The 27,635-nt window shown below is 40.7% G+C and overlaps 1 protein-coding gene across 2 annotated transcripts in view; it reads right to left on the reverse strand.

Annotated features, from left to right (window-relative positions):
* Positions 1–11,309: 11,309 nt before the first annotated feature.
* UBE3D (ubiquitin protein ligase E3D) overlaps positions 11,310–27,635 on the reverse strand; it is an 88,424-nt gene continuing 72,098 nt past the window's right edge. The window contains exon 10 of one of the 2 annotated variants that reach the window (XM_074861940.1): positions 11,310–12,904. In XM_074861940.1, the coding sequence (XP_074718041.1) occupies positions 12,884–12,904 (21 nt within the window). In that variant the 3' untranslated portion in view covers positions 11,310–12,883. Of the gene's footprint in view, positions 12,905–27,409; positions 27,509–27,635 lie in introns of those variants that run through there. The other variant, XM_074861939.1, reaches the window with a different exon arrangement.

A 27,635-nucleotide genomic window follows, 5' to 3' on the forward strand; every position in this document is an offset into this window, starting at 1 on the left:
AAACACGTGGCTAATCAGACAAAGATTCCTGTAGAATCACTACTCATTCATCCATCCTTCCTCTCATAAAGCCAGGCCACTACCATTAGTGGCCTTACGTTTGAACAACACTAGCTTGACATGAATTGATACTTGAAACAGACTTAAGCAAGACAAAACACTTCTAGTTGGTGGTGGTAGGCAGAGGAATGCAGAACATCATGGTAACAAACCAACCAGACTGTGGCTGATCAACATAGCCTGCATTTTAGAAACATTATTAGTGACAGGGCGGAAATCATGCAATGTATGCTTAACAGACAACATATTTAAACATAGCTTGATGACAAAAAAGTTCCTTCCAACTAAGTTTCAATAAAATATGTCAATGACCTAGCACCTGCTGTCTGTGCTGCTGTCTCATGGAGCTTTGAATCAAGTCCATGATCCCAAAGTCCTCTCTTGAAGATACCTGAAAACCTGGACTCGGGACAGCTATTACACTTTTCACAAGAGACAATTTTTCACAGTGGCCTCTCCAGTTATAGAGGGACCTCACACAGAAACTCTGGACTATGACAAACCCAAACACCTTCTCCTCCAAGGCATGCTTCTGTTGCTCACCTCTTCTAACAGATACACCAAGCAGGACACACGTTTAAAACAAGCAAGCGACTGTTCCCTGCGCACCCCCAGATCAAAACAACAGGCATATTGCACCTCCCCTCTGCAGCAAGGAAGGGTAAGTCACACTTGGGAGGTGCTACCTACCTTACGCAACACACAAAGCTGCTCTGGCACTAGAGCGATGACAAACTCACAGCACTCAGAATGGCAGATCCAGAGTTCATAGTTAAAAAAAGCTTATTAAGGATATAGTGCATTATTATTAGCCTGGGATATAAATAACATTTTGCATAGAAAAACTAAAACACAGATCTGTCAAAAGTCTGTCAAACTTCTATTTGAAAGTTTATACACTCAGTCAGGAAAAGTATGAATCTCCCAGGTCCTGCCTATAGCCACAAAGCTATCAAGGCTAAAACATCGAGCATCCAAGCTCAGAGGAGCAATGCCTTCCATTAATGACTGCTGGAATTTGACCAGTGTCCTGCTCTCACTACTTTACTTTGGTCTCAAGTTATCAACAGGCTGTGTTTGGTATTCACAGCAGAAGCAAGGGAATATAACACTGATTTTCCAGAAGCATTTGGTCACTGGAAAGACATTCTCTTTGTACCAAACAAACTGCTCCAGGTTTTACTATGGACAAATAAAACAAAACAAACCAAAACAAAAAACCTAATTTATCAGCTAAATAAGAACAAGATAATCTGCAATTTTTACCTAGTAGCTGAAATATGTAATTCACCAACACCTGTCTACCGCAGACAGGGGGACTCCATTCACTTGAGCATGCATCCTGCATGTATGGTCAGGAACCTCCAGTGGGTGCCCATGGCAGCTGAAGGGCTGATTCTGCTTGGTTGATCAGGACTGGCATGGGGCTTGGGATGATGGCATTGAGATCCTGACTCCTGCTGAGGTCTGAGTTGAACCCCCAAGTTTCAACTTCTCAGTGGAAACCAAAAAGAGATGTAACAGGCCAGAGTTCTGTCTATGAACCAAACTTATGAAACATTTCCACTAGTGACCATGGCACAGTGGTATGGTCCACTAGAAATGTTTTAAGAACATTTGTTGATGTGGCAGTCAGAAGCATCACAAATAAAGATGTGGATCAGGAAACCTAGGGAAAGAATCAAACATACAAAGCACAGGGTCATGCACTTATAAAATAATGAGACTTTTCTGAGAAAGAATAATGGCATTCTTTGAGTCTCCACAGAAGGGAAGAAGAGCTGGGGTGTTTGCTATAAACTACCAGTATGCTGCAAACATGAATAAAAGAGAAGCACTTGCTAACGCATGAATTGAGGTGTTCTCTAAAGCAGTAAGGAAGCATTAACGTCACTTTGCTAAGATGCACACCTTGTGCACAATTTGTTCACCCTTGCACGAGGGAGATTAATTCAAAGCGGAACAGACACGGAACCTGGTAGAATGCAAAGTCTATCTTTGGGAAAGAAACTATTAATAAAATGAGCTCCAAGGAGACAAGACTGTTGCCTAAAGACGGAATGAGGTTTAAGAACCCAGGAAGAAAACTACCTACCTACATTAAAGAATGCTGTTGTCACAACAACAAACGGATGTAAATTAGCCAGGGATACATTTATCCCAGAAATCAGAAGATTCCTATCAGAAGAGTGAAGCTCTGGGTCAGGTTTCCAGTTAAGGACAGCAGGACAAAAAAAACCCCAAACACAACAAAACAAAGAAACTGATTAAATTTAGGCTGGATCAGAATATGAAAGGAGTCATATGAGACAGAACCATGTGGAAGAGTGCCAGCTGTAACAGGAGATTGGGTTTAAAGGATGGGAAAGTCTTACAGGTTCTGAATTCCAGCTCTTTCAAAAATACTTTAAAATTATGTTCTGCAGCCCAAATAAAAATGATTAATACTAATAATGGAACACTTGTCTAGTAGAGTAAGAGACAAAAATTCACTTTAAAATGTGAAATAATACACAACAAAACAAATAGCCCACGGGAGGCCTTTTTTACTTACTAGTCTTCTGGTAACTATAACAACAAATTGCCACTGGTTTCTACTTTAAAGAAAAATTTTCTAAATTTGGTCAAAGCTAATATACTCTTCTGTAAATGGTGACTCTTGCTGAGCAAGTGTCAAAATCTAGAAGAGGAGGAAGGTACAGATTGTAACACACGCCCTAGTAAATCCACAGATAATTAGAAATATTTGTAAAATAAATCAGCATTACTATAAGACAAGATGTTCTTTTGAGTTCATGTCGTCATTGAAAAATCCAACAGGCTAGGAAATACATTTTCATTTGCAAATTATGACACCAATTCTAAAACCCCCATCCCACCAAGCTGTTTCTTCGTATGTCTGCGGCAATATAAAGAGCACTTTTAAGGACAAGAAAAGATTTCCTTCAGGCACATTGTTAATATATTTTCCCTCTAAGCATCTTATAGAGCCCTCTGTTGCGCTATTCTCTCTGTCTTCTGCTGGGCTCGCTCATGCCTTGTTTACTCACCTATGCGGAGAACTGCCAGAGCTGGCAGAGCTGTGTTTGCTGGATTGGAACAGACACTGCTCTTTGTACTCTCAAGATAAGAGGTTGCAACAGTCAAGCCATGTTTGTGCATCTCAGCTACAAAATATGATCTTAATAATTACTGTGAATCAACTAAAACAACTCGTATCTTCTTCTCAATAGCCATTCATTTAAAAGGCACACTTAATTTAGTGCATTTTCATTTTGCTTCATGTGTTTGAGAATATTTATTCAAACAAATTTACAAAATCCCTTTTCAGCAACAAAGCACAAGCTGTAAATTGTCCCATACCTCTGTTTTCTTTCAAAGCTCAAACAAAGGACTGTTCTTGCCCTTCTCTTATTAGATCCACATAAATCAAAGCCTGGTAAAGGGCAAGTCTAATAATCTGAGCAAACAGCCTACACTAACTATATAACTGGATTGTTACATGTCATGCTTCCCATTAGTCACAGACAGAAACTTTTGACAAAAGTTTATAAAGAAGTTGAGAGCACAGCCTTTGCGTCACGGATAAACTCAACAGGCCTTTTAATGTAGGACTACATCATGCAGAGCTGATAGAGCACTGACTGAATTTCTTTCTCCCCTCTTCTTGTTTTACAGCCAATGTTCTTCTACTGCATTTTCACTTGTGAGCTGTGCTGAGCCCTCCCTTTACAACGGCACAATGATGTCAGCTGATTCCATGTCTGTCCAGACATGGTCTCAGGCCTTTCTCAGACATAGCCAGCCCTGTTTCTATACATGTGCCAACTCAATTCTGTATTCTGAAGTGGCACTGACAGGGGAAGACAAGAGACTTCATCTCCCTCCTGTCCGCACTGCACATCGTTGGCTGATGTAAATTGGCAATGGCTCCATTAAAGTCAGGACAGCTACGGCAGCTTTATCTCACTTGACGGTCTGTCCCTCATCGGTGTAACTCAGTTTATGGCCACACAGGACTTCTTGCCCAGATGCACTGCTGAGCAAACGACCTTGTCACTGATAGGAGGGTCATGACATACAGTCATAGTTTTAAAAGTCCAGAAACAGATGTAAGTAAAAGACATGGTCAGCCAGTTGTGGTTGTAATTAAGTGGTGTCAGTAATGAAGGTGCAATGTCTGTTTCCCAAGCCCCTAGCTGATGGAGCTGCCAGTGACACAAACACACGGCAGAGCCCATCTGGAGCTCCGTCTTCCTGCCTGCACTACAGAAAACCCAGTTATCGCAGAAAAAGATAAGTAACAAAATAAAATGCTTTGCAAACTTGAGGAAGTGACTAAAAGCACATAAGTTAAAACGACATTTTGAAATAAAACAGGTTTCTATTGTTTACAATGATAAACTGATACACATTTATATCGTCACTGAATACAAGCAGGTAGAAGCAGCATCTATCACTAAAGATGCAGTACACAGATCTGCACAATCCACGTGTAAGATGATTGGATGGGAACAAAGCATGGGCCACTGGACACAATATGGCAGTGAGACAACATTACTGCAATGTTTAAGAGAACACCGTCTGAACGTACTGAACCACAGAACCATGGGATCTAAACACAGCACTTGCTCTCCACAGTAAGAAAAACACCACGCTTTAATGTCACAATCAGATATCGGAAGACATATGTTGCTACTGAGCCGTTAGCAAGTGGACCTGCAAAATTCCTGATATTCTGTGAACATTGCCTACTGCTCCACAGCATCTGCTATGAGACAATTCAGCCTGCTCCAAAATAATAAACCAAAGAAGTCCAGTAAAGACAGAGTTGCTCAATGTTTCTATAATTTGTTCATCTGCAGATTTTGCAGTGCTTCTATGACAGTGATACAAAGGTAGCAAGAAAACCTGTGGAGGAAAACCGAAAGGAATGAGGCTGATGAGCTAATGCAGTACCTCAAACAAGTTACCTGTCATTTATAATGGAGCACAGTTGGCTAGGAGAGAAATGAAAGGACGCAAAGTCTAAAATTGAAACCACAAAGTGATGTTCTGGAGGAATGAAAATGAAGGCAGCAAAACAGAAAGAAAATTACTGAAAAGCATTTGCATTTAAACCCAGAATGTTTGAGTGCAGAAACATCTATTGTAAATTTTAATTAAAGTTCCTCCTATATATAAGTTTCTCTACTCAGAAAAGTAAAACTAAAGTAAGCTAGAACTTGCCCTTCAACTCACAGGGTAATATCAGTATAGGTCCCTGATCAACCCATTTGTTATCACTATTCAATTTATCCTAACCTACTCTAGCAGGGATTTAAACTAAGCTAGAAAGCCACCTTAATTTTGGAATGAAAATAACCCCATTGGGACTCAATTTCGTATGCCAATTTAACTATCACAATTAATGGCCAAACTTGTTTAAAAGAAGTAACAAGCCCTACACTAATATAATCACCCTGTGACCCATTAATGACAGAAACAATATTGTTCTCTGTTGTTGCTAACAGAGAGAACAGTACTGATTTGACAGATAGGCACGTCTTCTGCACCACACCAATAGCCATCTTTATAACCTGATAGCATATGAGAATTAAAGCTGACATTTTTAATATCTTCTTGTTGCCGTACACTATTTGGGAACCGCACATTAGGAAAGGATGCACATCCATCTCAGTTAATGTGACTTGGGGACTTCTTAACTTCATTGCTGATTTATTATTATTACTTTAAGACTAACACTGTGCTTGGTACTATAGAAAGCAAAAATTAAGACACTTTCTGCAGTGAAAAATGCAGACCGCAACAGATAACAAATGCTGGGGAGGAAGGGCAAAGGATAAGAAGGACCAAACATGTTCTAAGAACACAGCTTCTAGGCCAACTACTATCCTCGGGCACGCTTTTCCATCCGCATGGAGATACTGTCTGCACACTTCAAAACTAAACAAGCTTTCTGTTATGAATGTATCCTGACATGGTGTATAGACTAGACTAAAATGTACCATTAACTCTGGATGCTAAGAAAATAACACAGTAACTAATTCTACTTTGTACTTACACAACTTTTCAAAATGCTGTTGTCAACAAGCAAATGACATCATGTTATTCACAGACAGAGAAATGGAGGCAAGAGCAGGGATAGACAAAGGTCAGGGAAAGAGCCTTGAGGGGAACTCAACAGGTTTTCTGAATCCAAGTCCACTGTTTATGAGAGCTCACAGTTCACTGCTAAAATAATCCTGAAAAAATAGCTAAGTTTCACTTTTATAAAGCAGCTGGCTCAGTAGGAAAGATCACATAAGAAATTGGAGGGCAAAAAAAACAAGCAGAGAAAGTTGTCTTTCAGAACCAGGAGTTCTGAATAATGCATTGCCTGATACCTGGGAAAGTATCAAAAACTTTTTTTTCAGAACATGACTAAAGAAATCTATTTTCAAATGGAAACCTGTCCAAGACATTTATATATTATCATATGTGGTCTGATATTTTCCAGATAATGTTAGTGGTTAAATATTAACAGAGGTCTCAAAGCTAGAAGGGAGGAAACGGAAACATGATACTAAGTGTGTCAAATTGCCCAGCCCCTCCAACAGACACAGACAGGCAATTGTGGCTATCGGGAACCTGGGGAAGGAAAATGTCCCCACATGGGAGAGCAGCTGGAACAGAAAGATTTATTCTTCTTCTTTTGGGGACTTCACAACTTCTGCTTCCAACTGTGGTAGGTCAACTCTGACTAGCAGCTAAGCACCCACTCAGCTGCTCACTCACCCCCCTCCCCCATTCCTCCACAGCATGATGAGGCAGAGAACAGGAAGAGCAAAAGCAAGAAAATTTGTGGATCAAGAGAAAGACAGTTTAATAAGTGAAGAGAAAAATATACCAACAACATCAAACCCAAATGATGCAAAGGCAATAACTCGTCATCTCCTGTATCACCGAATCATCAAGGTTGGAAAAGACCTTGAAGATCATCCAGTCCAACCATTAACCTAACACTGAGCATTCTCAACTACACCATATCCCTCAGCGCTAAGTCAACCCAACTCTTAAACACCTCCAGGGGTGGGGACTCGACCACCTCCCTGGACAGCCCATTCCTATGCCCAACAACCCGTTCTGTAAAGAAATACTTCCTGACATCTAGTCTAAACCTTCCCTGGCGCAACTTGAGGCCATTATCTCTTGTCCTATCGCTTATTACTTGGTTAAAGAGGCTCATCCCCAGCTCTCTGCAACCTCCTTTCAGGTAGTTGTAGAGGGCGATGAGGTCTCCCCTCAGCCTCCTCTTCTCCAGACTAAACACCCCCAGTTCCCTCAGCCGCTCCTCGTACGACATGTGCTCCAGACCCTTCACCAGCTTTGTTGCCCTTCTCTGGACACGCTTGAGTAATTCAATGTCCTTTTTGGAGTGAGGGGCCCAAAACTGAACACAGTAATCAAGGTGCGGCCTCACCAGTGCCGAGTACGGGGGTAAGATCACTTCCCTGTCCCTGCTGGCCACGCTATTTCTGATCCAAGCCAGGATGCCATTGGCCTTCTTGGCCACCTGGGCACACTGCTGGCTCCTGTTCAGCTGGCTGTCAATCAACACCCCCAGGTCCCTCTCTGACTGGCAGCTCTCCAGCCACTCCTCCCCAAGCCTGTAGCCCTGTTGGGGGTTGTTGTGGCCGAAGTGCAGCACCTGGCATTTGGCCTTATTGAAACTCATCCAGTTGGCCTTAGCCCATCGCTCCAGCCTGTCCAGATCTCTCTGCAGAGCCTCCCTACCCTTGAGCAGATCAACACTCCCACCCAACTCGGTGTCATCTGCAAACTTACTGAGGGTGCACTTGACCCCTCATCTAGATCATCAATAAAGATGTTAAACAGGAGTGGCCCCAAAACCGAGCCCTGGGGGACACCACTCGTGACCGGCTGCCAACTGGATTTAACTCCGTTCACCACAACTCTTTGGGCCCGGCCATCCAGCCAGTTTTTTACCCAGCAAAGCGTGTGCCCATCCAAGCCGTGAGCAGCCAGTTTTGCCAGGAGAATGCTGTGGGAAATGGTGTCAAAGGCCTTACTAAAGTCAAGGTAAACAACATCCACAGCCTTTCCCTCATCCAATAAGCAGGTCACCCTGTCATAGAAGGAGATCAAGTTTGTCAAGCAGGACCTGCCTTTCATAAACCCATGCTGACTGGGCCTGATCATCTGGTTGTCCCGCACATGTTGTGTGATGGTACTTAGTATGAGCTGCTCCATCAGCTCCCCAGGCACCGAAGTCAAGCTGACAGGCCTGTAATTTCCTGGATCATCGTTCCAACCCTTCTTATATATGGGCGTCACATTGGCCAATTTCCAATCTGTTGGGACCTCCCCAGTCAGCCAGGACTGCTGGTAAATGATGGAAAGCGGCTTGGCGAGCACCCCAGCCAGCTCCTTCAGCACCCTCGGGTGTATCCCATCTGGTCCCATAGACTTGTGTATGTCTATGTGATGCAGTAGGTCACTGACTATCTCCTCCTGGATTGCGGGGAGGTTGTTCTCCCAGTCTCTGTCTTCTGGCTGAGGAGGCTGGATTCCCTCAGTACAACTGGTCTTGTTATTAAAGACTGAGGCAAAGAAGGCATTAAGAACCTCAGCCTTTTCCTCATCAGTTGTTGCCATGTTTCCTTCCACGTCTAGCAGGGGATGGAGGATCTCCCTGGTCTTTCTTTTGCTGTTGAAGTACTTACACAAACATTTCTTGTTATCTTTGACTGCTGAAGCCAGATTAATTTCCAGCTGGGCTTTAGACCTCTTCATTTCCGCCCTGCATAGCCTCACAGCATCTTTGTAATCATTGTGAGTGGCTAGTAAAGGCCATAAACTCTGCTTTTCTCTCCCTGAGTTGCAGCCAAAGCTCCCTGTTTAGCCAGGGTGGTCTTCTGTGTCGCTGGCTTCTCTTACAGCACCTGGGGACAGCCAGATACTGTGCCATCACGATTTCCTTCTCAAAGTGTCCAGCTTTCCTGGATCCGTATACCTTTCAGGATCGTCTCCCAAGGGATTCTGTCAAGCAGGTGCCTAAACAAGTCAAGGTCAGCTCTGTGGAAGTCCAGGATGGCAGTTCTGCTCCCCCCTCTCCTTGCCTCCCTAACAATAGAGAACTCTATTATTTCATGATCACTGTGCCCTAGTCGGCCTCCAACTGCCACATCATCCACCAGTCCTTCTCTGTTCACAAAAGGAGATCCAGCAGGGCACCTTCTCTGGTCAGTTCACTCACCAGCTGTGTCAGGAAGTTATCTGCCACACATTACAGGAATCTCCAGGACTGGTCCCGCTCTGCTGTGTTGTATTTCCAGCAGATGTCTGGGAAGTTAAAGTCTCCCACAAGAACAAGGACAAGCAATCGTGAGATTTCTCCTAAGTGCCTATAGAATATTTCATCCACCTCTCTGTCCTGGTTGGGTGGCCTATAGTAGACTCCCACTACATCTGCCCTGTTGGCCTTCCCCCTGATTCTAACACAAAGACACTCCACCCTGTCTTCACTACACTTGTACTCAAAGCAATCATAACAGTCCCTAACATACAGCGCCACCCCACCACCTCTCCTTCCTTGACTATCCTTCCTAAAGAGCTTGTAGCCATCAATTGGTGCACTCCAGTCATGGGAGACATCCCACCATGTTTCTGTAATAGCCACTACATCATAATTTTCCTGCTGCATCATGGCTTCAAGCTCCTCCTGTTTGTTATCCATGCTGTGTGCATTGGTATAGATGCACTTCAGATGGGCTGATGTCTCCAGTACTTTTTTGCATTTAGAGGTCCTAATTCCAGCCTGAGCTTTCACAGGTGTTACCACAGTTACTGATCCATCAATATCCCTTGCATCTTTGTTGTGCTGCATGTCTCCATCCCTTGCCTCCACTGGGATAGCAGGGTGAGGGTCATCGCTGGCACAACATCCCACAAACTCTGGTAATCTACCCTGGGGCTTATGTCTGGGAGTTCCAGTTTTGTCCCCTTCTCCCTTCAAATCTAGTTTAAATCTCTCTCAATGAGGCCAGCTAATTCCTGCCCCAAGATACTTTTTCCCCTGTTGGACAGGTGCATCCTACCTGATGCCAAAAGGTCTGGCATCCTGTATACTAACCCGTGATGGAAGTCCTGCCAGTAAAACCAGTCTCAGAGCCACAAGTTCATCTGTTGAGTCCTCCTGTATTCTTCTTCATCTATCCCTGCTACTGAACGGATGGAGAAGAACAGTACTTGTGCCCCCGACCCCTTAACCAGTTTTCCCAAGGTCCTGAAATCTCTCTTCATTGATTTAGGACTTCTCCTGATAATGTCGTCGCTACCTACCTGAAAAACCAAGAGAAGGTAAAATGATCAATGCCCAGCTATTCTCTGAGCAACTACCACCTTGGAAGTCACCCCTCCCCCCTTTCTTCCTCTACCCCCAGTTTTTACTGCTGTCATGATGTTGTATGCTACAGCATATCCCTTTGGCCAATTCAGGCCAGCTGTCCCCTCTGTACCCTCCACTCCTAACTTCTTTCCCACCCTCAGCCTACTCACTATGGGGAGGTGGATGTAGACTGGGAAATAAAAGAGAAGGTTCAGCTGTAGTCAAAACATTGGTGTGCCACCAGCACTGCTGGAGCCACAAATACACTGCACCATACAGGCCCCAGTCAGACCCAGTTCTCCAACGTATAGGGTAAAAAAGAACAAGGAAAAGCTTTAAGCATATGTGGGCAGAGGACAAGCTCCTAAAAAGTAATGTTTTAGGTGTACACACTGGGTTTAGCAATCTCTCAGGATTTGCTTCCTGAGCTGCAGTACTGCCATTGTAGTAGCATGACTGGAGCCATTAACTCCTACAGGTGAGTGAGAGTCCAGGCAGGATGGGGTTGATTTGTATTTCATCTCTGGGAGGGCTTTCTTCCCCAAAAAATACTCCCAGTGAAATATCTACACTCATCACTCTGGAACCATGTATGTTACCAGAGGCAGATTAACACTTTACCGCCACAATACCAAATGAGGCAGGACATGACAGAGATTGAACCTCAAAAACATAAATATTCTCTGACCTATGATTGCTCCATACATGCAAAATCACAGAGGGGTCAATAAAAGAGATTGGAAAGGATATTAAAGTTGAAGTATTTCTGTGTGATACGGATGTCTTCCATCTGCAAATTGCTCAGTCATATTCTGGAAGCTTAAACTGTCACAGAAATTAAGCAGAACAAACAGTAAACTGAATTAGAAAATATATTTTATTCATAAAATGACTAAACATTGGTGCATAGACAAAATATCCTGGAGATAGATAATTTAGTCCCTAAATACAAAACTCAGAGAATATTTTTGTTCTTCCTTCAATACTGAAAACTAAAATAATAACAGAAAAAGAAGATGATATCCTGACTGGGTGCTGGCAGGCCTCAGCTACTTGTCTTTGGATGTGTAAACCCCACAGAAGGTGATCAACACTTTGCAGGGTCACTTCCTGCATTATGATCATTTCATGAGTAAAGGGCATGTTAACTTTCCTTGAAATTCAGGAAGTTTCAAAGAACTCCTCTAACAAGAATATTCCCTCCAGAATCCATTCTCTCAATAGAGATGGACTTTGAAATAGCCAGCTGACATAAACAGGCTCTCTCCTTTTTTTTTTTTTTTCAGTTTGGATACCTTTTTGTATACCTTTTTAGAACACAAGAATAGTCACACTAGGTCAGATGAACCATTCCAGTACCTGACTGATTTGCCAAGAGCAGTTGTTTAAGCAAAACTGCAGGTAAGTGAGGCAGATATGGGTTAAGACCCTGGAGGGATGAGGGGTCCAAGAGAGATGGTTGATATTAAAGGATTACCTCCTTCTAGCTCAAGAGCAGTCCATCCCAATGAGCAGGAATTGAGGCAAAAATGCCACGAGGCATCTTTTCTGCTCCTTAGCCTATGCACTTATACCATCCTGTTCTCCTGGACAAGGAAAGGCAAAAATTGATGTTAACTAAGTGAGCAATCCACTCCGAAACTATCGCTCCAGGCGAAGGCAGCTGAGCATCCACAACAGATAACGACCCTTTAGGGTAGCTGCATTGACTTGCTACAAGTATCTTCTTCCTCCAGCAGTTTTTGCAAGGCCAGCCTTCACACACCCGTTCTTTTTTTGGAGTCGAAGGAGTAATTATTCCAAGTAACCATAAAATCTTGATTCTCCAAAACATTATCAATTTAAAAAAATTCTACATGACTTGTAGGAATACAGAAACTGTCTTCCTTCTCTCTCAAGAAGGAAGGTAAACCTTAATGTGGAAACAATATATATGATAAACATATAAATTTGACAAAAACCAGATTTTGTATTTTAAAGTTGGACCTCTTACTTTACCAGAATAAAGAAAGTAAAGAACTTACGTTAGCATCCATGACATTAAATATTTTAAAACCTCTTTGCTACCAGTTGTGAATTTTCCTAAGGACATACAGGTCACTATCAAACACTATCTGATAAAGGTAGTACTAAGATACACAGATAATTTCCTTTTGGCAATGAAGAGATGATAACAGTCATCCCAGCTGGATGTGACAGGAGTGACAGGTAAGTCACTCTTAGAAAGACATCTAAGAATGTACTGGATGCAAAAGTTAACTCTGTCTTTGGTTTTGAAACACATCCAGATGTGAAGAATAACACACCACACCCCCATTTTGTTTTGTATTGCCAGCGGATTTTTTTCTAAAAGTCACACCACTGGAAGTCATCTGTACATTTCTGCTGAAAATGAATTTGAGAACAGTTTTCAACACGGATTATCTGCATTCTTCACATCTTCAAAAAGGCAACCTGTAAAAGGAAGCAAAAATAATACTATGATTAGTCTCAACACTGCAGGTAAAACAAAGATGTTTCATTGTTTTAACTGAAATTACATATTATAATCATCTTTTCACTTAAAAAAACCCCACACTAACATAATTAGAAAGCAGAGGCTACATTTGAGAGCAGTGTTACTTTCCCACCACTTTTCTACTTAATATGTCTCCTAAAAATTCCCAAGCTTACTCTTTTTGCAAGCACTGCACCGCACTTGTTGATGAACGACATATCAAACCCTTTTTTTTTCCCCAGAATAACAAAGCACAAGGTGTTCATCCTAACTTAAAAGGCTATTTGACAGTATTTTGAAACTAGCTTAGACTAAATCTTTGATACATTACCTGTTTTGCCCAAATATTAGATTGTCTGAACAGTGCTGCTGCTGTAAGTGAAATCCTGATTCCAAAATCAGGGTGAAAAGTCCCAGTGAAAAGTCCAAAGTCATAAAGAAAAAATGCTTTGCATTTTAAAATTACCATGAACCAAAATCCTGCCCTAGGGGAGAAGACAAATACTTGTATATGATGAGAAGACAGCAGATGAGGTACCTCTTCTTTTTCATGCACTAAGTGGACTGTCATGTCTAACATCTATTTAGAGGGAAGATGATCTATCAAATATAAGAGACCTATAGGATTTCTGGTGTCCCGGCTCATTTGTTCTTGGTCACATGCATGTGGCAGTTTCTCCTGCATGGTTTTGGTTTTGTTTAGCCTTCTTCAAAACCTCCAGGAAACTAACTCAGAAAGTTAAGTTAGCTGACTCAAAACACAATTGCATGCCCATATTCTCATCTGCCAAGGAGCTTACTTCAGATATTCAGTCGGGAACTTTGCTGATCACAAGGACAGAAAAAAAGATGGACAGATGCCACCAGAGAAGGACAAAAATAAAAAAGAAAAAAAAGAAGACTACCAGGTTACACAACAGTCTTCTGAAAATATAACCTTTTTCTCCTACCCCATGAAAAACACACAAGAAAAAAACATTTGAGACATACACATCCCCCTTTTTCTCTCCAAGACCTTTCAACAGTCACTTAAGTGAAGATTCAAATTACCATCAATTACCACTTTTGATTTTCAGAGCTGACCCTCAATCACCACTCTACTTGATACTGTGACTAAAGAATGCATGAAGTATGATCAACCAGAAGGAATTGAATTAAAGCATAAAATATCACTGAGTATTCAGAACAGAGGGCAAACCAGAGCAAAAACATTTATTTTGGATCCTATGCCCAAGGAATGTTTAAGAGAGAGTTACGTCTGCTAGAGAGGATGCAAAAAATTATGCAAGTTTTAACATATCTAAGAGGCTTCTCAGAAAATCATTCATACAAAGGATTCAAGTCTAAAATAACACGACCACGAGACATGAATGGGACATGACAATAGCAATTCTCAGTTAGGAATGGAAAAAACAAGTAATCTCACTTTCTGAACACCTCTTTCACTACTGCAACACTAACAGCAGTAACCTATTAGAAAGTTGCAATTTTACTACATGAAAGAGTTTGTACAGACACGACAACTAAGTTCCCCAAAAGCTTCCGCATTTCTCAATCATTCTTTTCTTCTTCCAAACTGCAACTAAAATTCAGAAACAAGAATTTTCATGTAGAACATACATTTTCAGAAATATCTGTAAGCAAAGCTGGCTAGCAAATAGCCGGCTGGACAGGGTGCAAGTCTGCTTGATTTCCCATGAAAATCTCATCACACTGACATATTCCCACTGAATGTTTTCATTCAGTCCAATCAGCATTTTTCAACAGTAAGTTGCTACATCAAAAACTTTTCTGTCAGCTCAACCAAGGGGTGTTGTAAAAGCTACTCACCATGTAGGGAAATTATCCACTAGGCCAAAGACCCCCACTCTCAAAGACATAAAATTAAAGGAAAATCAATATGCCTGTCACCTTTCTCATAATTTAGTCAGAGGAATAGAGACAGTCTCATAATTAATAGCAAATGTAAAATCTTACCTATGTGGAAGAGTCATAAGTAACACAGGTTAGGGATGAAATCCTGGCACCAATTAAGTCAAAGACAAAACACATTGACTTTAACAAGGTGAGAAATTTGTCCTTGCATTGCAAGGAAGAAAAAGAAAAATCAAGAAAAGCAATCACCATCTCAAAACACAAGATTCAAAATTTTAAGCAGATTTTTGTACCCAAGATTTCAGGTTCCTTTGGTACACAGTTTCAAGGTATCATTAGAGGGGATATATTTGTTTAATTTGACTACTTGTTATATTTTATAATGCATGAAATACACATTTTCACTCCTTTGAGAGGATTATTTGCAACATAATGTTTCCCTAGACTGCCAGGCTCCCCTACTGCCCAATAAATTGAAAAACATCAAAAGAAATAATTTATCACTCTCTGTATTTATATTTACTGCCAATGTGAATGGAAAGAGCACATTAGATCATCCCTATAGTTGACATAGCCAACAAAAAAAGGGATAACACATGGAAATAATAAGCTGTTGAAAAAACACCTGCAACACATGAAGATGTTTGAGAACAACACCAACTAAAACTAAACCACTTAGGAAGTTCCACCTTATCCAAAGTTCAATACAAAGCATATGAAATATTTCTTTATCATAACTGCTACTGTAGATGCTCCTGGATCTCTAAACAGCAGTAATCTATATATTCTACATAATAAATTAATTACTATAGGTTGAGAAAGTGGGACTAAATGGTTCTTCCCCAGTTCTCCATCCATTAGAATACTTTATCTGCAAGACAGACAACTACTGGCCTCTTCCAGGTCTAGCAGCAACTCTTTCAGCAAAGTCTGCAAATCCAGTATATCACTGTTACTAGTGCACTTTGAGAGAAAAATAACATGCAGAACAGCTATCTGATCTACAAACTAAGGTTTATCACTAAATTCAGAATAAAAGTCAGTTCTCTAACCACTTTATTCAAGGATTTTTTATTGACCTTACCGCAGCACATTGTCCCCTTCTTAAAGCAATCAGGATAGCTAACATTAATCCATCATTAAGAACTGATTTTTGTACTCTAGCATCTTTACTTCTATGACAGGAGACATTGTTTCTTCATTTTCTCTCAATTATTTCTGAAGATAATAATCTTATTCTATCTCAGCATATCAAGTGCATCTCAGCACTCTACCCCGTTAGTTTACACAGAGCCAGAAGCTGCTAAGACCTCTGCATAATGAAAAAACATACACTCCGCATTCTCAAGCATTTTAAGAGATATCAATACAGAGGGAGCAGCAGAGCACCACAGACGTACAAATGATGTATCTTACAAAATCTCTTTTTCTGTAAACAATAAAGCAGCAACAATTTTGTTAAAAGCTTTCGGAGCCAGGACAAGTTAAGAAATCCAGGTTGTAATGTTCAATCCTAGAAGATGTGCTCTCTTAGCTTTCCCAGGAAAATGGGAAAATGCAAAATGTCAAACTGTTAAGCATGCTCCAGACTACATAGGAATAGTACTAAGGATTAAGAAAAGCATCCTGACAGAGAGTGTACTTATGTGATTAAACTTTGCAACAGGTTGCCCAGACAAGTTGTGCAATCTCCATCTGTCTTTTGTGTATTCCAAACCCGACTGGAGTCAGCCCGGGGCACCTGGCTCTGGCTGACCCTGTTTGAGTTGTGGGGTTGAATGGGGTGGTCTCCAGAGGTGACCATTCAGCCTCAGCCATTCTGCGACTCCATGAACATTTTGTACATACAGACACACAAGCAAGTGAAACAGCAGCACTATGCTACTGGAAACTCTTTCTATAAGTTACAAAAACAGAGGCTGGCAATATTCTTTCCTCAGTAGGAAGAAGGTAGTTATGGAGTTACAGGTTTCAGACTTTCTGAAACTTTCTAATAACATTTTATTTTTATGAAGTGTTGGTTTATATTGGACATAAGGAAGAAATTTTTTCTGATGAGGGTGGTGAGACACTGGCACAGGTTGCCCAGAGAAGCTGGGGATGCCCCATCACTGGAAGTGTTCAAGGCCAGGTTGGACGGGGCTTTGAGCAACCTGGTCTAGTGGAAGGTGTCCCTGCCCATGGCAGGGGGGGTGGACCCGATGATCTTTAAAGGCCCCTTCCGACCCAAACCATTCTGTGGTTCTGTGTGTGTGGTTCTGTGGTTTCATCAAGCTGTGCCTCAAAGCATTTTCCTGACTTCATATGATTTAAAAATCTTGCAGAAAACAGAGGGGTAAGGGCATTTCCTACTGAAATGAGCCTCCAATCACAGAGTCAAACACTGAGGAGTAACAGGTGAAAGAAAAAAGTTGTAATTTCAGAAAATATTTTAAAAGCTATGGAGTCCTAATGAACTAGGGAGATAGAAGAAGGCAGTTCCAGATGGCAGAAGCTGCTGGAAAGAAATCTCTTCTACCCAAGCAGTAACACTGGGTGAGCAGGCAGAGCGGATGACTGCTGTAAGAGAAGCAGAAGCGTGACTAGAAGCAACTAAATAATATATTTTAAAGAAATACAATCTGCAAATCCAGTCCATACAATCTGTCTTGTGAAGCTGACAACAGATAGAGGAAACGCAGCATTAAGAGAAAATTATTTTCTCAGCTAAGTAAAGGAAAAGCAGTTCAATCTTTCCATCAGCTGCAAGAACCAGAAAAGAAGCCAGATCCTTTTTTTCGACAAAATGGGAACACAACCTGCATGCCAAAAGATGCATTTCCATGCTCTAGCACAAACTTTTAAACTGATCTTATGTTCATATTCTCTTTAAAGAAGACCAAGTGAACTGAGTATAAATAAAGATCTTTGTGTATGTCTCTCAAAGCTGAAGACATAGAGTTTCTAATACCGACATCTCTCCCAAGAGCTAAACAAAAGTAGGCTCAAAACTGAAGCTTAAATGCATAAAAAACATTTTATTGCTTTTTTCTTTGAACATTAGACCAATTTTTAAACACTACCACACAGAGTTCATAATGCTGCATTGTATTTTAGAAGAACACAACTTACACAGCTAACTTAAATCACACCTACTGTAAGCAGACAATCTGTACATAAAGATACCCATGCTTTAATCCTTCACGTGTGCTAGTGTGAAATCAGGCATGATTGAACGACTGCAGAGGAAATGTTGATTATATACCAATGAGGCTACAGCCTACAATCAACGTCAAATGCTTTATTCATTTCCACTCAAGGCTAACAGGTAATCAAGCAATGCCATCCATGTGCTCAGGAAGAGAATAACCTTCCCAAAAAGACATGGACAGCTGTGGACAGACCTCTGCTTCTAGGTCCAGCTGTACTGGTGGAAGACATTAACTTCACAGACTCAACGGTATCCCTCTGCTGCAAGTTACTGTTCCTCTTTCCCCACAAAACACCATTTCAAGCTTTCTACCTACTGTCTGGTGAAATCAGACTGGTATGCTAAACTCTGGTCTGCGCTAACCAGATTAATTTATCCTAGGAACAAGAAAGGGAGGGCATGCACAAACAATTCTGCTGGCAGATCACAGGGGAGAGACTAGGCTTTGGTGGAAACAAGAGTGAAAAGCTGAGATTAGTGGGTTTTTCCACATGTGCAGATGGATTTGGAAGATAACATATACTCAAAGTCTGACCAAAGTCTAATTCACATATAGGTTTGTATTGCCACAAAAGCTATGGTCAGTGCTGTGTTATGGTTTAAGCCTTAATAATTACAGCCAGTACAACTGCTTGGGTGGTTGTAATTATAGTGCAATCAAGATGCCTTGTACATAGGATACACCTCTACCTTGAAATAAGAATCAGAGAAAACGATATAAACATGTTTGCGTGAATATAATTGAGCCTACATGTAAACCCCCTGCTGTATTTAATAATGCACTGGCACAACTACAGCAACAACCTGCATAACACATAGAGAAGGCCATTATCCTGCCTGATACGTTTCTCATGCCTGTAAAATAAAGACAGATCAAGGAGTGGGAGGATTAAAGCATCTGTACCACATTTAGGTCCCAGCTCTATCAATATCTGATTTCTGATAAACTCTGCTCGAAGTTTGGTGTTCCCACAGCTGCTGACGAGGGATGAAGAGCCAAAGGAGTACTGCTTTCTCTGAAGTGCAACAGTGCTCTGCCCATTCCTGCACCACCACCAGAAGCAGCAACACCTTATAGCTGTTACCATTACCCTGCGCATTAGCAACTATTGGCAATGGCTGATTATAAATAGCCACATTAAAACTGTTTGCCTGCCTACTCATACCGCACAGTTTACATATTCACTCTCACCTAACAGTCAGGGACCAAGTCTGCTGATGCACAAATAACCTGTTCCAGAAATACGTTTTGGCACCAGTGTGAATGAATGGACACAAAGCAGATGGCATTAGATGAGCAGAGATGTGAGAGAACATTAACTGCTATATTTACACTCGCCCCCACTGAATCCACAGACCCATAAAAAGGCAGCTGTCTCTTCCAGAATGAATGCTACCAAGCTGTTGCATATTACCCCTACATCTCTGAGGCTGCTCCTGGGAAGTGCAAAGGCATTTTTAGAGGAAACTGAAGAGGAAGGCACCATATTTATTACTACAAGAATGAGAGGAGCCAGAGATGTCCCTACCTTGATAGAGTAGGATTTGCTTGCCTTAAGATGGCCTCCTGGTAGCCTGCAAACTCCCTGGCTGTGCTTCAGCTGCAAAGTTGCCCTCCATTACACTGATGTTTAATTCTCTTTTTTCCACACTTCATGCTCTTGGGATGATAGCTGAACATTACGTCACTGTGTGCCTGTTTCCCCTATGCCACAGAGGGCACGTAAGCAGATGTGGCTGCTCTAATATCCCCTCTACAGCCAATCAGTGGCAGCCACTTATCACAACATGTCAAAAGTAATTGTTTCAGGTTCTCTCAGATAGGTAAAGCTTCCCAACATGCTTTAAATGCCATGTAGTGAGAAGTCTGGTTTAGAGTATGCATCAGAATGTGAAAAAGTGTTTTATATAATTACCCTTCCTTGGCATTTTTGGACTAAGCAAACCAAGGAACCACCAGCCTGTGCGCATAACAGCAGAACTTCACACCACTAGGCTGGTAAGTCTTAAATACTTTACCATGGAAAACAAACAATTTCAAACAAAAATGTCACTAGAGGAATAGAAGTCCCTTGAAAAGGTCACTAAAACAATACTACAATACCACAGATTGACTGAACAGATCCAGTTAGATAAGCTGAGTTTCAAATATTTAATCAAATAAGAAGCTACAATCTAGGGTCAGTATAAAAGCCTTCATGACTATCACTACCATGCTTGAATTCCAATGGAGACAGAAACTAAAATATATCCAGAATATTCCCACAGTCAAACATAGCAGCAGCACTGTGTTGCACAGGACTATGTGGTGATGGCAATAATGAAGTCAACAGAAGCACAGGTTGTGGAACTATGTTATCCTGACAAGCTAAAACCCTGTAAATTGGGTTGAAGAATAAGGCTATGTGGAATGGCAGCTTTGCAATCTGACCCACTAATGTCAACAGTGCTCAGATTTGGGTGTGGAGGAGAGGACATTTTGTGAAGGACTCTTACCTCACCCTACAGGAGGTCAAGGTCATTCTTTAGCCTGTGTATCTGCAAGGAATTTCCTATCTCAAAGAGAAGTTGTTTCAAGCAGCTCTAAGTTCTTGTAGGAAACATATTTTTGGTCATTGCCACACTACAACGTAAAAAGAGTAACACAGGTGGCAACAAAAGCTGGGGAGAACTTGGCTTCAGTAAACCTATCATCTAAACAGTCAAATTCCCCATCGCTTCTAGGAGAAGGCTACGGAAAGGCAAGTCCTCTCCTGTACAATGTGAAAGGTGCTGTAGATCTGTGGGCTTTCCAGTCTCCACTGCAGGAAGAAACTTATTAGGAGAATGTTGCTCTGATAAATCACTTTCTTCTTCTGTCCAAGCTGGGGAAGATATAAAATATAACCAAAACAACAGAGCAGAAAGAGAATTAGATTCCTTTCATTCAATTGCTAGTGGAACTAATTGTAATAAAAGCAAGGATTTATTTTTTTAAATATGACTTCTCAATCTGGTAATGCCCTTTCAGGATTTACAAAAGAAACCCATCATGCATTCTTTCAACTAATCCTTCCTAAAAGTATTAATTTCTTATAAGAATGAAGCTGGATTTGAAATGTGACAGAGATAAATGAGAAAAAGCAAGAGATTCCTCCAAAGTCCCAGGCTGTACATGTGCACAGCAAGCTATCTTTGCTAACATAACAGTTGCATGCTGAAGCTTGCCCAAGCTTTAGAGGAAAAACTGTAAGAAGCTGCAAAACCAGCACAAAATAAACCTCCACAAGTTTTTATTTTATATGAAGACAACCGTTTTTTTGTTTTTTTGTTTTTTTTTTTTTATATTTTAGATCAAGTAGTTCTCTGTGTGAAAAAAGAAAAGGTTTTTTGGGTTGTGTTTTTTTCAGGTTAAGTTGAGAATGCCATTAATCTTTTGTTTCTTTACATCTAAATATGAAAAGCCCCAAAACTTCATGGCTTTGTCTTTTGCCAAGCCTTCCTCATCAGCCTATACTACTTTTATTTCCACTGCAGATGTTACTTCTTGTGGTACCCATCATTAAGACAGGCTCAGAAACAGCAGTATTATTTACCTTTGTTAGTCCTAAATACAGTCTCTCTTGAATGCAAACTACAGTGGGGGATGGAGCTCAGTACTAATGTTGCATTGCAATTACTGATCCAAAGTGAACCAGGCTACAAAACCCAGGGAATTTAGGATTTTCTTGGACAACACCAGATGATGTTTGGTTTTTACTGTAGTAATTACCATGACAAACTTCACACTAATCAGGCAATCGAGCAGCACATATTTTTCTGCATCAAGCGGTTTTAAACTTCTGTAGAAAAGACATTTGTTTAAGCACATACATGTATGGGCAGTTGGGATACACATGTTAACCTAAACCAAACAAGGCACAATTTATCAATTACAGCATGCTAGCTGCATCGTAAAGCTAGAGACACGTGAAGAAATTAATTCTTGGCACACCAAACTGGAACATATGATGCAGCTCCTAAAAACTTTTTAGTTGCTCTGAAAGGTGTTGCACAAGGCAAGGGAAGGTTGTGTTTGCCACCTTTTCAAAGACAAGCACTCCAACGCACAGCTCGCCATTTCACACTTTCACACACACAGCCTGCTCTCACAGCAGGATTTGCTCTGGGCTGATTTCCTGAAAGTCATGTCAGTCTAAGGCTGTTGTATTTTTGCAGTTCTTGTACCACTAGATTTCTTTGCACTCGTGGGAATCTGTTTCAACTGACCAGCATCAACAATACCCATGCATGGCTGTATCTTCCCCAGAAAGGGAATGGAGCGACACACTGCTTCTGCTGTAGTATCCAGCAACTGCACCTCTTATAGTATTTCAGCAATGAGAAAAATAATTGAAAAAAGCCCAGAACAAGGCACTATGCATAGGCTCATGTCTTTTAAAAGAAAGCTCGAGAGAGAGATAGATACGGATTTATTTTGTTGATCATGAAGCAAGTAAACTGTACCTAATTCCAGGGGGAACAAATAGGACCAACTAAGCAGCAACATAATCTCTCTTCAATATTATCATCAAATCACCTCTCTCAAAAGTAAGCTGAGAAGGTATGGTGCATATCAGGTGTGAGACTGGAGATCAGTCAGCACACTATGCATTTATTTCTTTGATGAGATGCTAGCTTACCCACATGTGAGATGTTCTGGTCATTTGCATGGCTGTTGCTCTCAATTAGATGCTCTTTGGTGGTATTCTCTGCAACATAATTTATGAAGCATCCTATCTCAACAAAATACCCTGTTACTGTATTCCAATGCTATTATGACTTAAAGAGAGGGAAGCGCTAACAAATGTGAAAGAGATGCACTGGTTTTAGGTCTTACACAATAACACACCTGGATTCTAAGCTGGCAAATGTCTCCTTCCTTTCCCTCCTTCTCCTGTCCCTTTAGCCATGAAGTATTGTAACAAACTCTAAAACAGGAAGGTGACTTTCAAGTGCTGCATCATCCAGACCAGAAAAATGTATAATATAGTCTTCTATTATCAGCTTATTTTTCCAGCTGAAATGATTCCTTCACCATAAACTAACGTTTTCTCTATTATTCCCTAGTATTGAACCATTCACCACTAACTCAAATCTTTCTCCTATTTTTAACTAATACCATTTTTAACTACATTTTTCTCCTCACACCAATCAATCCTTCTCCCCTAAACCCACACAATACACCTTCAGGCAGATTTACCTCCAGCTGTGCCATGGCTCATATACTACAGCAGGAGACAAAGTCCCCACGAAGTCTTGCTCACACTGTTTCCATAAGAAAAGCAAGATTACCACAAAAATAATTATTTGTTTCCCAGCTGCAGCAGCAGGTAAAATCTGCAGAGCACACTGTGATGTCATGTTGAAATTGCTGGGATATCTTGTCACGTATGCAGTGTTGCCACAGTGTAAGACATGGCCATCTCCTGTGTGCACATCCATTTCTGAATATAGCAAAGCCAAACACTACCTGAAGTACCATTAGAAATACCAAGAAGATGTGGGGAGGGGGCAGCTGAAGCATGATATAGGTGCATTAGAGAAGAACAGAAATAGAACAACAGAAATAAATTATATCTTTTAATGAAAGGTATTTGATTATGTGCTCACATTTACATGCAATTAATATGGCCCAAACAGTCAATTTCCGATAGCTCAAAAGAACAAGATAGAGGAGATTATAGGAGAACGTGGCACTGTTAACACTTTGAAACTAGATAGTTTGAACAGGTGTCTTCATTGGGTTATCTTTTGAAAACTTTATGGAAAAAAGCAAATTTGCAAAATTAGCTGCTTAAATTCTCTCTCTTTGCTTCCTGGCAGTTAAAACTGGAATGAGAATAAATACCTCCCTGCATGAGGTATGAGGATTAATTTGTTTGTGTATATAAATGAGTATTTAACTATCAACTACTATTTTATTTTTAACACCTTATTGGGACTACTGCATTCCTACCCAAATTCAGCTTTTAGCAAGAGATTAGGATTGAGTTAAAATAGGAACAGGTGCTCGGAAAATGATATGGCTGTAATAAAAATGCTAACCAAGAAGATGAAGGGAAAAATAATATAAATACGGCATTCATTTGTATCCTGTGAAATAGACACCCAAAAGAAAACGCAAAATCACAACTACAGAATATATAGGAAAATGTCTTTGCCTACTGTGATTAATTCACAGTCTGAGCAGGGCTGTCCTTTGGTCCCAGGTCATCCTGTTCTTGTACAATCTCATGATGCCTGTTGAAAAGCCAGGCATTCAGCAAACAATAGTTTCACTGCTTAATGCTGGTTGGGTAATAAAATATTTGCAAAGCCTCAAAAGCATGTGGGAGTTTAAGGCCACTATCAGTGAGGTTTAAGGTCCTAAATTATATCAGGTATTTTTACAGTGTGGATTTCTGGCCTCTAAGATACCTACAGCCATTACTAGCTCAAACTGATTTTTATTTCTAGGGATTGAGCACATTCTTTTGCCAGCTTCAGTCAGAAGAAAAGCTAAACCCATCCATTTCAAGGCTCAAACTCATGAAAACAGACATTTTTTTAGTAAGAAGAGTTACTGACCTTGAAGCTTCAGAAGAAAATACAATATTCACCATTTTTAGGATATCTTTCCCTCAACAATAAGATAATTGAAGATAAAAGCTTTCAAGTGGTTTTTTTTGAAAGCAGACTGTGCTCCAACCCCAATCCTGCAAGTTAAACCTGTTCACATCAAGATGTAGTATTAATTTCGTACAATAGTAAAAGCAAATAAAGCAATGATTTTTAAAAGCAAAGGTTTATGGGGGGGAAAGTGTTGCAAGATGTATGGTGTTTATTATTACTTTGTTTATTGCCATATTCCGTAATGGTTTCTTATGAGAGTAGGACATGATGTACAAAATAAAATTTAACTACGGAGATACAGGCAAGATTCTCCATGTGCAGCATGGGTCCTCAGCTGTGGGAACTCCCAGCATGGTTGACTCTCAAAAGTGAGAAGTTAGACTAAGAATATCGGAAGAAACTAAAATGGTTGTCTAGACTACACAGAAGTCCCTTAAGTCTTTCACTAAGAAAAAGCTTTCCTGTGGCCTGTGGAACAACTGACTGACGGATGTGGCAATGTAATTTCTGCATGCTAGATGTTTATTTTGCTTGTATTAAATGATTTTTGCATTTTAAGAAGGTTTAATACAATTATCTTTGACTTCAGTACATTTAAGGTGCATCCTTTCTAAGTATTTCTTGTCAGTAGTCACCCATGAGAGACTGAGTCTATTAAATTAGCAAGACAGTAAAAAAGGTTTTAAAATGACTGATGACAGAGATCTCTTTGAAAACAAAACTGAAGAAAACAATTTTGACCCGAGACAAATTTACATGTCCTTTTGATTCTAATGACTTCATCAACAAGAACATGGTTATTCAGAAGCTGAACTTGTCCCTGTATCATTGATTCTGCACACACATTTGAACAGCTCTGAGCAGCTCGATTTAACTCAATTGTCCAAGGAAGGCAATTATTCATGTGGTGAAGTGATTATGGGAGTCAAACTAGACTCATAAATGGCTTATGGATTCCCGCCCCTGAGAGGGATCAGACAACTCTAAATACTTACACTCTGTTGGGACATAATTGGAACATTTTGATGAATGCATCAGTTAATGATCATTTCTGAAGCCACTGGAAGAAAATGAATTTGCCTTCCAAAAAGAAGGGTTGTACAAGGAACCAAAGAGATTTTAAGAGATGGACCTTGACGAATTGATGATACACGACATATTACCTGCAGTAGCAGGGGACTAAATTTAATGAAACACAAGAGTTCCATGTGGTCCTAGCTACAAACCACACCAAATTACTGCAAGTCCATGGGGTAAAAACTGATCACAAAAGCTAGGACAAACATCTGCCAGCATAGAATCCATAGCTAAGCTCTTTCTGAAAGAGTCTTTTCATGAGATTCCCATCCCAGCCTGCCAACAGAACAGCATCAGTGGGAAATGCAAGTTAATGCTCTGCAAGCAGAGGTCAGACGGACCCCACTCTCTCTGGCACCAAGACAGTAATCTCTGTCTGCAGGGGCAGGACTAAGCTTTTGAGACAATGACCTTTTAGAAACCCTAGCATCACCAGAAGATTCTGAAGCTCAGAACCTTGACATCCTTCCTCTCAATAAACCACCACTATCAAAAACAGGAAAAAAAACCACATACACATTTAATAATTCAAAACCAAACCCCTCATTCCAAAGCACAGCCTTTTTTTTCTCGCCAAATGAAATGTCAAAGATTATACAAAGACCCTAGTAGCCTTCACTAATGTACTTATGCTGAGAAGTATGCATTTCTTTGGTAGCAGTTTAAGCACTAAGCAAATGCTCTTGCAATCTTCCCCCCCTGCTGTGTTGGCACAGCTCCATATCACAGGATAATTTGGAAGGAGCAGAGGAAAGAGACAAGGTGACATGAACAAGAGGCCAGGGGATATGGAAGGGCTACCTTATAGGTTGCTGCTGAATATAAAACTACCACCCTCAACACCACAGCAATGGGAGCTAATGTAGAGGTTATTAAATAGTCAAAATAAAGCTATAGGCAATGTCATGTGAATGAACACTGAATGGACATGGTATTAAAATGCTTGGAAATACACTCTGAAAGCACCGTGTCCTGTAGACAGCTTTTCATGTCATTCAGCCTTATCCAGAGAAGTCACATAAGCAATACAGAAGGCAGCTTTCTCTATTATATCATATTCTGTTACTTTTGGAAGTTCCCTGACCTCCAAGTGACACCACCTAGAAATCCCAGACCTTTGCTCACTTCAAGGATCTCTGTTATTTCTTCTAAACTAGGAGGAAGAGTTCACATCCTTTAAGATGTGAAATGTGAAAAAAGAAAAGCAAACAAATAGAAAAACCTCAGGCATTTACATACATTTAATCAAAACCACAAAACCCATCTCCCAAGAAAACCCTCAGAGGGTTGGATTTATGAAGTTGAGTGCAGGTTCATCTATGCAACAGTGCACCCTCTCTTCTTCTACCACTTGTACTTACCTACTTCACTGCAAATAAGAATGTAACAGCTCTGAAACTGAAGACTCTGTGACCATCATTACCACAGCATATACCTGCACTGTGATGGAACCAAAAGCTTCAACAAGAAAGAAATTACTGTGAGCAAAAGCCATCTCCCTTCACAGACAATTTATGCAGCTCACAAACTGTTCCTCCAGTATTCATCTTCTGCATCCTCTCTTTCCTGTCCACTTTTGCCATGCTTTGATTTAAATTTGAAAATAATCTCCTTGGATCATTCACCGTGCTTTTAATTTTTCAGCCAAGTGCTATGCACAGCTTTTGTCTGTAATAGTAACAGATTGCCCAAGGACACACACAATGAGTCATGGAAAGAGTCAGCATTTCCTGGCTCTTAATCCGATGCTCAGACAAGGCCTCTCATGTTTCCAATTTTCGGGGGCCTGCAGGTGGGGGGAAGAGAAAAGAAGGGAAAGGAAGGAAAAAAAGATGGAGAGAGGCTTTTTTAGATAAGCAAAATAGACAAACAGAAAAAAAACAACACAAGCTGTTTCCCTTCTCAGTTTCAGA

The sequence above is a fragment of the Strix uralensis genome, chromosome 3 (genome assembly GCF_047716275.1).
Source record: "Strix uralensis isolate ZFMK-TIS-50842 chromosome 3, bStrUra1, whole genome shotgun sequence".
Lineage (NCBI taxonomy): Eukaryota > Metazoa > Chordata > Aves > Strigiformes > Strigidae > Strix > Strix uralensis.